Source organism: Ostrea edulis, chromosome 4 (assembly GCF_947568905.1).
Source record: "Ostrea edulis chromosome 4, xbOstEdul1.1, whole genome shotgun sequence".
Lineage (NCBI taxonomy): Eukaryota > Metazoa > Mollusca > Bivalvia > Ostreida > Ostreidae > Ostrea > Ostrea edulis.
Window position 1 is genome coordinate 68,844,892 of NC_079167.1, and position 14,804 is coordinate 68,859,695.

Consider the following 14,804-nt stretch of genomic DNA (forward strand, 5'->3'; position numbering starts at 1 on the left):
GCATGTCAGAATTGCCATACTTCAAACTGCTATAGTGTACCAGGTCCCGATAGTGACCATAGTGTACATCATACGCCGTATTGCAAGTATACACTGTCGAGGTCGATATCCAAAATTGATGGAACCATTAGAAGAGCCGTCTATGGGCTTCAACCCTTTCCTGTTGGAAATGAGCAGAGTTTAGGAGTATCCAGAAAATTTTGATCTGGAATTCCATTTCAACTTGAACAGGTCTGGACACATACATATTGAATTTAAAAAAATAGTGTAATTCATTGTCTCTGGTATTAGACGTGCCTTTAGTGTTAATTTAAACCAATGCATCACTCTTACTTTGCATTGGAACAAAATTCATTTAAATCTTGTGAAAGAGAACATCAGTTGCAATTGATGCCCCCCCTTTTTTTAATTCAACATGTGACAGTGCCTGTTATGCGAAAACTAGCATATCAAAGACAAAAAAATTGTTGAAGTTGTACTTGCCGGATGATATTTAACCATGTATGGTTTACTTCTTATATGTGCATAAGTGATTTTTAATGGTTTTGTCTTTAACATGTATCGCGGAAATGTCAACTGTGTTGTTTCGGCAATTAGAATATAGAAGTAGAGTTATTGGACTTGCAATGTAATTTGAGAAAAACCGCCCAAACCCGTGTAGTGATTTTGGGGGGGTGGATTTTTAGTATTTCTGGTCGGGCTCGGAGTCCTCTGAGCCTGCACGTGATTTTCTCTCTCTCTTACCCGCGAACTCTAGGCAATCGGACGTGTCTTAGAAAGTACAGCAGTGTAGTTATTGTATTTGTTAACCCCTTGTAAGTTGTTCTGTGTATTTGTGAATATATCTGTTTATAAGTGTTTTCCTGTGTTCTTTGTGTGTAGGAAATCACTTTACCCGCATTGTTCAATTTGAAACATCATGGATCCCAAAGACACAGTTTGTAATACAAGGGATATTCTTGCTAGATTTTGCAATGTTATTCTCCAATAATTGAAGAGAAAGCTACTATTTAAGACTCTTTAATGCTGTGGATTGAGTTTTAAATAGAAGGTTAGCAAATCATTTTGTAATTGGGACAAAGTCAAAACCTAAATACAAGGAGAACTAAACATGTTCAAAACCTAAACACAAAAGAGGTAAACGTGTTCAAAACCTAAACACAATAAGGGTAAACATGTTCAAAACCTAAACATAATGAGGGTTAAACATGTTCTACACCTAAACATAAAAAGAATTAAACATGTTCCAAACCTAAACACAATTAGTTAGACATGTTCCAAACCTAAACACAAAGAGATTTAAACATGTTCAAAACCTAAACACATTGGGTTGAACATGTTCAAAACCTAAACAAAAAAAAAGTGTTCAACATGTTTAGATTTAGAACGCGTTCAAAACTGTACACAAGAAATGTGTTTAACTTTGTGTTTAGGATCTAAACACCATTTTTAGAGTGTAGTTCATATGTAACAAATATGGGGATTTGGGTTGCAATTTTGATAATTTTAATATACACACATACCTCTTTTAGGGGGATAGTATAAATTACACTTGCCCCCCCCCCCCCCCCCCCCCCCCTCCTTTGCAAATTTTCTTGATCCACCTCTGCAATACTTTTAATGATATTCAGTTGATGTCTATGCTTGTTACAGATGCTGTTATATACATCATTTCCTTCAGAAGTATCAATGTGTTGGTGGCTGTTATGAAGAGAATGGGCCCATTTTAACAACTTCTAGGATGGGCTTACAAGGGTTCATACCAGTAATTTCTCATAACTCTTATGAAGTTGCACCTAAATCTAAGGGATCTACATTTAACAGGCCAGAGGGCTCAATGCCGAATTTACCTCTGAAAGAATCGCAATGGATACAACAAACGTAACACTGGATTTAACTTTTAAAATGAATAACTAGTCATTATCTGACAGCAACTACATTGCCCAAAATTTGTGACACAGCAAAGGCTATCACTTGTGTAGCACAATTGTTCTGAATTCTATCCTGGATCCACCTCTGATGGTGACATTGTTGATCACTGAGGTGTATTGGAGAAGTTGAAGCCAGATGATATATGATTCTTGCTAATAAAGGAATTAATATATTTGATAAACTTTAATCAGGAGTGACATTGAACATGTCACCTTTTCTTTCATAATCTCATTTCAGTAAGGATGAAGCACAGCTGTTACAAGACCAGGAATAGTCAAATTCATGTGGACTGTGCAATTGAATAATTAAAAACATCAATATTTTAAATCTTTCCAGCTCAGATCGTGACAGTGTTGATCACTGAGGTGTATTGGAGATGTTGAAGCCAGATAATATATGATTCTTGCTAATAAAGGAATTAATATATTTGATAAACTTTAATCAGGAGTGACATTGAACATATATCACCTTTTCTTTCATAATCTCATTTCAGTAAGGATGAAGCACAGCTGTTACAAGACCAGGAATAGTCAAATTCATGTGGACTGTGCAATTGAATAATTAAAAACATCAATATTTTAAATCTTTCCAGCTCAGATCGTGACAGTGTTGATCACTGAGGTGTATTGGAGATGTTAAAGCCAGATAATATATGATTCTTGCTAATAAAGGAATTAATATATTTGATAAACTTTAATCAGGAGTGACATTGAACATATATCACCTTTTCTTTCATAATCTCATTTCAGTAAGGATGAAGCACAGCTGTTACAAGACCAGGAATAGTCAAATTCATGTGGACTGTGCAATTGAATAATTAAAAACATCCATATTTTAAACCATATACCTTCACAATACAGACATATATATCTATCCACAAAGATTTTCAACTCTGTGGGACTCTTGTACATTTGCAAATCCTCTACTGAAGGGAATAGCTTATATGAATTCCACAATTTATCAAATCTTACCTTTGGACTTAGATACTATAAATGTACAACTTCTGACTCACATTATTCTGCATTGTCAAGTTGTATTAAATGCATTCAAGTAAATGATAAAGTGAACATTTATTTAAGGTTGCTAGTCAAAGAAATTGTTACAATGGTGATTCATGCACATCTTTACACTGATCATTTGTAGCAAAAACAAAATAAAACTAATGGAAGACATTTGAATTTTCACAAGTCTGTCTAGTTGGTTATTGCAGAGAGGGCACAAAGGCTCAATCATGTATGCCAAGTATAACTTCCATAATTCATCTCGAAGGATGAGAATCACTTCCATGTTCACTGGTGTTCAAACTATGAAATCACAAGTGGTGCCTGTGAGGTAAAGCTGATGGAGAACTTGATGCCAATAACCATGGCTCTCTTTGAGCTGCAGCGCACCTTCCGGGTTGCACTCTGAAAATTTTACCCAAAAAAATATTAAAAAAGACTGACATCTACTATGTCTATATATTCTTTCATAAAGAACTCTGGTGAGTTACCTACGTGTATATTCTGATTGCCTGGGTGGATACATTTCTCTCATTGTCATAGCTTTACGAGGTGCAGACTGAAGATGCTTTATCCAGCTGTGTTGTTTGCCCTTTTATATCTAAAAGATTAACAAATTAACATTGTAGTCATTGTCACACAAAACATGTAGATTATGCGCACTAAAATGCAAATTGACTATCTGGACTTGTCAATATTTCATAATAGACATATAACATGTTCTATCAATTCAGCTGAAATTCAGATAAACCAAAATTCATAAGATATACATATATTTATATCTACAATCCATGAAATATGCCAGTGGCTGATTTAAGGGGAGATAGATCTCCACCTCATGAAATCCCCCCCCCCCCCCCCCTATTTGAATTCCTGGGTCTGCAATACTAGTATATATAGAATTGCACACTAAAATGTTTGTTGGATTAGTGATAATTCAGCTGAAATTCAGATCAATCAAAAAAATCTTAGATGCCAGTCGCGGATTTAAAGCCCCCGGATTTTGGGATCTATTCCTGTATGCAGTTTTACATACCAAATGCATATACTATATTATAAATTACTGCAGCTACATAGTGGAAACAAAACTGACTCGTGGGATTTCCATATGACACTGATATGATTGGTGTCAGTAAAAAGTTCTGTCTTCATTTTATAGAGATATCTTTATGAAATAATTTAGATAAATTTCTAAATGAAACTGTAAAACGTTCAAAATCATAGAATGAAATAGGGCTATCTATCCATGTTATACACAACAGGAAACGTTTTATTCTTTTCTAGTGCTCTAGCGCTTTCACTCGATGCAGATTATTACAGGGGGGGGGGGGGTGTTGTTACCACAACATCAATCAAGAATCAGTCTAATCAGAACTGCGCAAATATATTGCAGAGATTTTGATGGAGGACTTTCGATATCTTGAACTAAACTCTGAGATATAGATGTATGGCTGTACATGATGTAAACGACTGTACAGTGCATATGATGCAGACGACTTTATAATGTAAACATACCTGTACTTTGTTGGAAAATGTCTCGTATTGACGCTTGAACAACCGCTGTAATAGCGGGCGAAGCTCGCGTCGCGACGAGCTCGCTCCATTGATTACGCAATTGAGTCACGTCATTTGCTCTTCATCAGCTGAAAAATGATGGGGACTACCCATAATGCTTCCGGAAAAATGTCGCCGTCACTGCGGAATACTTCAATGACAACCCCGTAGATAAAACAAATAAATAGTCTGAAAGTACCACAAATGATTTTAAATTCCAGATAAGCTTTCCAATATCTTCGTTCATTTTGTTGTGGATAATTGCTTGATTTGAAAGAAAAACAATCGCAGCTAATGATGACGTCACAATGCACTGTTTACATCAACCGCGTTATATTTTCCGCGTTAAATCAATTGGCTCTTGAAAGTCGTGTTGTAAGATGTTATGGGTCTTCGCTCGTCTCAACGGTCACACTGTAAACATATTAGTGAGCGAAGTTCGCGTCGCGACGAGATCGCTCCAATGATTACACATATGAGTCACGTGATTTGCTGTTCATCAGCTGAAAAAAGATGAGTATTACCCATAATGCTTCTGGAAAAATGTCGCCGTCACTGCGGTATACTTCATTGACAATCCCGTAATTAAAATAATATGATTGTTTAAAAAGTAACATAAACGTTTTTAAATTCTAGACAAGTTTTCTCATAGCTTCAAACGTTTTGTTTTTGCTTGGTTTGAGAGAAGAAAAATAAACAATTGCAGCTAATATGACGTCACAAATTGTAACCGTTTACATCCACCGCGTTATATTTCCCGCGTTAAATGAAGAGGCGGACAAAATGTCTATAAGTCGTGACGCAAGATGTTATTGGGCTTCGCTCGTCTCAACGGTCACACCGTACAACATATCAACTCAGAGCTCTAACTAGCTGCAGATCTGTAGCATTATGGTTTTATATTCTTGTCTTTGATCATAACGCTACAGTTCCTGTAACGTAAATATTGTGCAATTTACGGCGCAAGATTTTCTGCGCACGTTTGGGGATGTATTTATCCACTTTCCAGCATTGGGCAATCATCTACCCTTCATTCCCTAATTGTAAACATATTTTATTACCAACCTGTATATTTTATCCACCTCTCAATTCTTTATAATCGTCTCTACAGACCGATAAAGTCGCTTGTTTTGAATTTTCTGCCATCCGACAGCCATGTTGATCTACTGACGAGTTCTCGCTAAAAGGTCACGTGATATATGGAATGTAGAACACACGTGTTGATAATGTAAACAAACCACCGGTTTCTCGATTTTCAATCGATTTTGTACAAAATAAAGATTGACAACCTTTTTCTTTGACTTCCACTTATTCTCAGAGAAAACACAAACACTTTCATTTATTTTTCTTGCATAAATACACTTTGTAAAATCATAACATTAGTAGACCGAAACATAGGGCGCGTAAATTTGACACAGAATATGTGACAAGATGGCTGCTCTCTGTTGTATCAATTGTGAAAAGCCTTTTGAAAGGAGGAAAAAAGGGTATAAAAGAAAATTAGTAGAAAATCTCCTCATCCTCTTGATAAAACTTAATGACATGTTATCCAAGAAAATTGTGCTCTCAATCACCCTTCCAAAAATACATATGTGACAGCTGTGCTTCTTTGACTGTAAAAATCTACAAGCATTCTCAGTCATCACTGCCATGTGCACCAAACCCAAAAGCAATTCTCAAGAGAAAATTCAATTTCACACCCATGAAAGGTCCAAAAAGAAAATGTCTTGAACTTTCTCATCGGATCAAGCATTTCCCCCCAATTTCCTCCACCCCTGTCAAAGCCAAGCCTAAATATATTAAGAAAACCAGTGAAACGTTCAATTTACGCAAGCACTGTTTTAAAGAGACTGTAATTGGAAAAATAAAAGAATCTCGCTATTACCATGCCCTCCAATTATTAATTAAGAAAAGCAAGTGTGCTCGCAATGCCTTCATTAAAGTGCTAAAGAAGAGTGTCACCAAGGAAGTGAAGAATACAGTCATTCCTTCTTTCCAAATACCAACATCCATTTCCTCTCTGTCAACTTTCAAGTGGGAGACTGCTCTGCAGGAACTACATACCCGAATGCCAATACTTACTAGTGTGCTCCAGAGTGCAATGCCATTGAAGAACAACAAATCAGCTTACATGTATGTTTCTATTAATGCTTGAAATAGTAAAATGATTGTAAATTTTGTTATCTATAATTGCATAATGAATAATGAGATTTATCAGATGATATAGCTTGCTTTGTGGGTAAAAATCTTTAACAAGGGCAATTCCAAGTGCAGGATCTCTTCATGATAAGTAAGCTTTAAGCTTGTAACATTCACACACACTTGCTGACACATATGCACATTAGCGGTGCTATATCCCCAGTGCAACTAATCGCATTATGGGATAAATAAAAATGGGCCAAAAAAGCAGGGCACTGACAAGTGGAGCATCCCCTCATAACAGACAAACTTTAAGCTTATAGAACACACATACACACCTGACGTTGCAAAAAAGAAGAATAACAACCATGAATTGAATTTTTTAAAATGTACTACTCGTATGCATGCATAGTATACATGTAGAACATATATCCTTCTTGATTTGCAAAATGCAATGTTTTTCAGAGCAAAGAATGGCAAAGTAGGGTCCCTAGTCCCTAATGTTGGTTTCATTTCTGGAACAATTTTGCGTCTTAGAAGTTCAAAGAACAGCTTTCTACAGACCTTAACGTCTGTGGAAATGTATCGGTCAGGCTGCAACCAAAAGGTAAATAAAAATGAGGGGAAGCATCTTTATCATATCTTTGGAGCTATACTGGGTCTTACAGATCAATGTTCATTAAAGTAAAGGGTCTACATTAAAGTTTAAATGCTAATTAATCATGTATTGTCGGTATTTCAGCTCTTTCGATGGTTTCAAAAGTTAGGGTGGTGTAAGGGAGTCAAAGGTACACGAGCAGCTGTGGACAATCTGTACTCTGAATATGATGCAGAAATAATGAAATGGAAAAATGAAATTCAGGTAAGGCTGTTCAAAATTAATTCTACGTTTAACGTCACCTCAAAACTTCAAAACCTACGAGGGAGGGAGGAAAAAAATAAACAAACAAAAATTTTAAACAAATGTGTATCTATTGAAAATCACCTATCCAGTGACCCCAAAAATCAACAATTTCAAATAATAGACATTGTTGGGTTTTATATTCAAGTCCAAGTCAATTACAATAACCCAATTTAGTGACCAAAAAAGTAATATGTCAAATTAAACACATTGTAGGATTTGATTTTCAAGTCCAAGTAAATTTTCCCAGCAAAGACTTTTTCCTTAATCTGGGTTTGTATCCCCTCTGCGAACACACCTTGCAGATTGGGTGAGCGGAGGAGTCGCTTGCGATAACAACAATGGATTGTCATCACCACAAACAGCAAACTAAAGGAAAGCTTTTCCTTTTGTGGAAATGGTTGCTAGACACATGTGACTCACAGTTACAATTAAAATTATTATGACAATATTTCATATATTTTTGTAATGACACATCTTAAAGTTTAAAATATGCTTTACTTTGTTTTGTGTTGATTTTGTTTTTTTTGTTATACAATTTTCTATGTACTATTAATCAGTTTTGAAAGGAAGATGCTAATTTGGTGTACCACAACTAAAAGATCAGTATTCTACAAATACAAGGCAGGGGGTTCCAATAGTTTAGGACGCCTTCAAATAAATTGATTAAAATATTACAGTTTTCTTTTTAGTGCTTTTAACTTTTATGATTAAATGCTTTGTACAAAGTAATTATCAATCAGTAAGTTCTGTATTTCCAATCGTAGTACAAACTGTAATGAAATAGTATATCGGAACTCTTCATTGTTGAGAAGGTAAATTTTATATGAAATGGTGGCCGTTTGCAACGGCTTCGAAAATAGTCATCTTTATTTACTATGGGATTTACACCATGTAAAGGTAAAAAATGCATGTTTCATTGTTATTGGGAGTTAATAGGATGTCTAAGGTGAAAAGTTGGAGCGGTCAAGGAATTCAGTTTAACCCATTTTAATCGCAAAAAGCGGCCGAAGTTCAGGCAAGATTTCCCGAATCACTTTGTGTGACACTGGTCGGACATTCGGAAGAGGCGTCAGTCCAAATATCCAGCTTCGACGAATCTCGCTGAGATTAGTTCGGTTCAAACCATCTTTGTACGTTTTCTTTACTTTAATAGTAGCATATACTTCCATTTTCTTCATGTAAGGACCTCTGATCCAATTTTGCAATGCGTTTCCCTCTTACGCGGGATGTAGAATTAAGTCGCTAAATGAAAAACCAAACCTGAACGACTACTTCAAATCCGGATTTGTTTGTTTTTTCAAAACGGCAATTTCGCCGAAACCTACGCGCGCGGGTGACGTTAAACATAGAATTAACTTTAGGCAGCCTAATTAAGGAAATAAATTTTAAATGATGCAATAAGAAAGGCATAAATAAAAATTGTCAGATATTTAATAAATAGTTTTTGAGGCATATAAATGTACACAGTGCTGTAACCAGTACATGTATAACAAAGTATTCACAATCTTATATGTGTGAACCCCAGGGGGAATTAGGAGGACCTTTAGCTGACCCAGTAGACAGAGTTGCTGTGGATTCTGATGATTCTGATGGATCAGATAGATCAGAGGATTCTAGTTCCTATCTCTCTTCCAGCTCCCAGGACCATGATGAAGTCAGCAGTGAGGAGGATGAATTGGAAGCAATCCCTCTCCCATCAGATTTACAGGACTCCAGGCATCCTTAATGATTCAGTTCACTATGAAGAGCAAAGTAATTATCGATAAAATCAATACATCATAATATAAGTATTATAATTTTGAGCAATCTTGTTGTTCTACAAAATGATAATTGTGTCATGTACTTTTAAATAGATCCAGGATACAGTGTATGTTGGGACAACGTTCAAAAACTGAGTGTCAGTCGTCACTTCTTGCGACAAGACAACAAAATGATGTTATGGACCCTTTGCTTTGCTGCAAAAAAAAACAACAGAATATCTTTCCGAGACCTCAGTGAAGATAATAATTGTTCTGTTAGAGATATATATTTTGAGGTATATAACACATGATATAGTCATTTTACAAAACATGTACTTTATAAGAAGACTGGTTTTCTAAATCAATTGATAAAACTATCAAAGATCTATATGAGGATTAGTATTGCCAATGTTGATTTGCTATTTTAGAATTACCTACCATCTGCCTATGACTGGCAACATCTAAAGCAGAGGATGAAATTTGTGGTCCAAACTATGGTGAAGCGCAACTTTCATCAGTTCTGCGAAGTGGACCTCCCTCCATACCGCCATGAATACTCAGACATTGTAGCTAAAAAGTCAGAGATTGTAAGTTTACTTTATGTAGTGATGTTGACATAAATTGATCTGGACGTGAATATATTTACTATGAAATATAAATCATAGTATATTTTTACATAACTTTTACAGGATAACCTAGGTGTTATTCAGGAAAATCCCTCCTCTGCCAAAGGAACCCTCGAAATCATGAAGTACTTACACAAATATGTCCCAACAGCTCAGGATGGAAGGCCATACCCTATACTTTGCCATGGGAACCAACTCAGTGTGGAAAAGATGGTGGATCCTAAACTCTCCATGGCCTTCAGTGAAAATGAGGCGGACCAACTGAAAGGCCTCATTCCACGTCCTCAAGGCTTTCACAAGAGGTGCATTGTACTGCAGGACTCCATGAACAGTCTCTTTAGTGGAAACACAGTAGGGGACAAAGGATCCTTATTTCACATAAAAAACAAGTTCGGGTTTCGTTCTGTAAAGAAGAAAACATCAGACTGTATAAATTCATGTGTAGATTTTTTTTCAACTTTGTGACAGAGGCAATTGTGTGTCTTATTGTTTGCAACATACTCGATATGGACAATATAGACGATGTATGTCAAACAATTCCTACAGATAAAGAGGCAGTTCAAAACCTGTTTATGAACATTTGTGAACAAGTCATCAACCTGGTTTGGCCTCATATTGACAGGCAGTCCATCCAACAAGCAATTACAGGAGATGGCAATCAGCTCGAACAGGAGTCCATCTCAGACACGGAAGACGCTAAGTTTCTTGATGATACAATCCTCTACTGGAATGAGGACTCCTACCTCGATGAGACTTTGCCATACTGCGAAGAAAATGAATATGATTTTTTTGGTAATGAATATGAACATTTTGATATTAATCTAATAATACATGATTTCACTATTTATATGATATCTACATGTATATCTTACTTTCAGTAAAAGAGGGCCTTACAAAGGCAGGACAAAAGAGCCAAGATTCTGTCTTTAATTACAGTCGATGTATGGTTTGGCGGGGTCTCCTTCACATTGTGCAGACGTCTGCCGAACGTGAAAATGATGGTCACCAGCTTATCTCAGACTGGATACTTGACATGGTCCACTTCTGGAACAATAACCATAATAAATACCTTATTTTGGGACATCGGTTATTGGCAGGTAACATCAATGCAATTTTGTAAAACAAAAAATTCAAAAACATATCATTTTAATTATTACCATATCAAATATTTCAGGAGTAAGTGGATGGCTTCCAGCACGGATCAGAAATGAGATGATGTGGAATAGCACAGCGAATCTTGTTGGTAAACCTGGCCACAACATCGCATTAGACCTGGTAAATAAGTTCCTCAACAATTAATTCAAAGGTGAATACAAGCTGTTGAAATATTTTTGTTTCAAATAATTGTTTTCAATTCATTTCATTTAAACCATTTATGTGAGCTTGAAATAGAATGAACATAAGATGTGTCAATTGCTTTGCTTAATCATGAAGCAATTATTTTACAAAACAACAAAAAGCAATTATCAAAAGTATTTTAGTACTGTGTGATGTTATCAACTAAATGAATTTTACCTATTCAGCCAATCTGAAGAATTGTCATGGGCAGTACAGTGAGATACAGATCTCAAGATGCAGCAAAATAGTGGGCAGCGTGGGGAAGTCCATAGATAATATCTTTCAAACTGAGGTGATCCAGGACTATGTCCCCAAAGCCTCATCCTCAGATGGTTCCTCTATGTCTGAAATTAAAAATTTTGTGGAGGAGTACGGGTCTGAGGACCTCTTCAAAGATAAAGATGGACATAGACATCACCATGGCTATGCTCATTTTGAGCACAAGATTTGTGTTAAAAATCCAGAAAAGCTTAATTGCAGACTGAAAAAATATGTCAAAGCATTAGAAAATGAAGAGTTCTTGTATGAGTAGGTACATTATGTGAATATTTGATAACGCTTAAAAAATATATGATGTTTAGAACTACTTACATTAATTGTCATTAGTTGTCTTTTCTACATGGACACCATTGACGACACAAATAACAGCACTTGCACAAAGAACAATTGCACTGTGTGCATTGTAGTGTCAAACTGGTAGTGATGTGCTGTTATGGCCAATAAAATGAGATAATATAGCACTCCGAAAACACTTGGATCCCTTTTTCTCTACTGATTTACACAATTCCTTCATATCATCACTTGTGTGCAAAAGTGATCCCGGTGTAATAAAATACAAGGCTTTTGCTTCCCTTCCATCTCGCTCTGCCCTACCCACCTCCTGTCAGTAGTCCATTATAGAAAAACAAGCACCCCAATGAATTACAATATCAATATCAGGAATGTTTATGCCCATGCCAAAAGCAATGGTGCATATGGCAATCCTGATGACACTGTCTTGTTTTGAAATTTCATGAAGAATATAGTTCAATTCTTTGGAATTCATTCCAGCATGATATAGTGCAATGTAACTGTTCTGCTGGGTCTTCTTTTTCTCATGGAAGGCATGCTCTTTCAAATGACCTATTATGTTTCTGTACAGGCAGCCACGTCGACTTAAACTTCTTCAAAATTTCAATTAAAAACATGTAATACACATATGTGCATGTGTCTTGAATGTCATCATCTGAGAATGTGTGTCTAATAATCAGTAAATAATGCATTGCATGAATAGTGTTACCTAACATATATCAGAGTCTTCCTCGTTTTAATTCCCTTTTCCTTCACCTCCTCAAATAGCCAGTGAAGGTCTTTGAAAATATCACTGGCTCTTTGACACTCAAGGTATATGTTTGGCCTGTAAGAAATTACTATCTTTTATGTCTTCATTTTTTTTATAGACTATCAAGAGTCTTGTTAATACAATGTTAGAAATCTGTACAATGTACCTGTCTGGAGATGCAGTGAATATTTTCAAGTTTGGTAGGTAGATCCTGGTTGTAATCTGCCTCAGGATATGTTGTGTGCATGTAGCAGTTAACATTAAAAAGGGTGTGCTTGGAAAATGGGACCGTAGCTCGCCAAGTCTTGCAAATGTAGGTCTAAATGTTTCACCCCTATAGATCAGAATTGAAGTTTCATGCACTAGTAATTCTTATTTCAAAACATTTCTACTTATCATTTTGGACACAGAAGTTGAACTTCATTCAGAAAAAAATCATTCAAGTTTAAAGAGTTATAGAAGCAGCTTCTCAGTACTCTCATGGAGAGGTTTTAATTAATATGACACATCCAATTATATCTTTTGTTCGAATAATTGTCAATTTTCTTTACCATGACTCCATAATGTGTGCCTCGTCTACTGCTATAAGAGAGACACTCTCTTTATAAACTTTAGAATTCAGTAGCATGTCTTTCCATGACTCTAAATTCAGCAAAGTCTCAGGAGACATGTAAAGGATAGAAAATGCCCTTGTCCTGATTCCTGCATTCAATAAAAATAAGCATTTAAGGAAGTTAGCTCCTGAGCTTTTGAGTACAACTGCGCAGGATGCTACAACCAATTATTTACTGGTTCAATATTGATCCCATTGGTGCAAACATATTACACATTTATTGCTGAACCCTATCCAGTTGAAAAATGTTGTGTCAATTCAAATTTTGAAAGGGTTTGGCAGGGACTATATTTTGTGGTGGAATGATTCATTAATCAAAAAGTTCTAATTCTGCATGATATCACAGTTTCTGTTTCATCCAATGTATCGTCTTTTTAATACTCCTATACATGTATGTAAAACTTATACGGTACCAATTTCGATGCACCAGATGCGCATTTCGACAAATAATGTCTCTTCAGTGATGCTCAACCGAAATATTTCAGTTTTATGATTTATGATACAGGTAGTTGAGACTTGGAACTAGTTCAACTGTTGTAATTTATTAACTTGGTTGATATATTTTTTCAAACAGAACACCGATTCTTAAAAAAGTTTAAATTAATTTACTTGAAATTATGTATAAAAATTCAGTATTTTCGCCAATACTTCAAAAATTTGATCTCCAACCCCCACTTTTTAAAGTTGCATTTTAAATTGTAAGACCAGACCTTGAAAATTGTGTAAAATTTTAGAAATTGACATTACTCCTAATATGTCCTTTTAAACTATCAATTTTGATATCATGTATTTCAGTTTTATGATTTATGATACAGGTAGTTGAAGTTTTTCGAATATTAAGTGCAAAAAGGTCATTATTTATTTCCATTACTAGTATTCATTTTTTTTTTATCTGTATTGTTAGAAGACATGATTATGCATCTATTTAATGTAATGATTGATTTGTGTTGCTTATGTTGTGTTGACACCAACAGAAAAATCAAGTTTAATTGAATAAATTCTAAGTGCAAAAAGGTCATGTTTAGAACACTATAGCTCAATTAAAAGCGTTGCGACCCCAGTTTTTCTTTTTAGTTTCCTAATTCTCATTCAATGCAGAAACAAAAAATTGACATTACTCCAAATCTCAGGTGCGAACCTCTTTAAGAGACATATATGTGTACATATGTGCATATTGATCCATTTTTTAAACAAACATTTCTATAATGATAAATGGAATCAATTATTGTGATCTTTAGAAATATTGATCTTTAACCACCTTTTTCTCAGGAAATACATCAATGTACTGATTTTAGCTCTAACATAATATTGATATACATATTTGATAAATATACAATACCTTCCACTACTTCTGGTGACATTTCATCTTTTGCCTGTATAACTGCAGCACTGATTCCATGACTGTCATTATGTTTACACTGGTCAAGCATTAAACTCTGTAAAGGTGATATCACAATACATGTACGGTGTAGTGAATTGTCAAGTGTGTCTAGTATCAATGGAGGTAAAACATAGCAAATACTTTTACCAGTAAACTGCTTGAGCATGCGCAAGATGATTGTTTCCTTGTGTGTACGGTCACATGCTACCCAGTTAGGTCACAAGCATGGATTCCCTCTTGGGGGGAGGGGGGGGGG

The 14,804-nt window shown here is 35.5% G+C and overlaps 1 protein-coding gene across 1 annotated transcript; it reads right to left on the reverse strand.

The window, feature by feature from the left end:
- Positions 1-12,116: 12,116 nt before the first annotated feature.
- On the reverse strand, positions 12,117-14,574 carry LOC125669607 (ATP-dependent DNA helicase RecQ-like). Its single transcript, XM_048904246.2, has 5 exons — positions 14,507-14,574; positions 13,106-13,256; positions 12,721-12,888; positions 12,513-12,629; positions 12,117-12,396 (listed from the first exon to the last, which is right to left on the reverse strand). Exons 1-5 carry the CDS (start codon positions 14,526-14,528, stop codon positions 12,117-12,119), a joined length of 738 nt encoding a protein of 245 aa, XP_048760203.2. The 5' UTR covers positions 14,529-14,574.
- Positions 14,575-14,804: the final 230 nt, after the last annotated feature.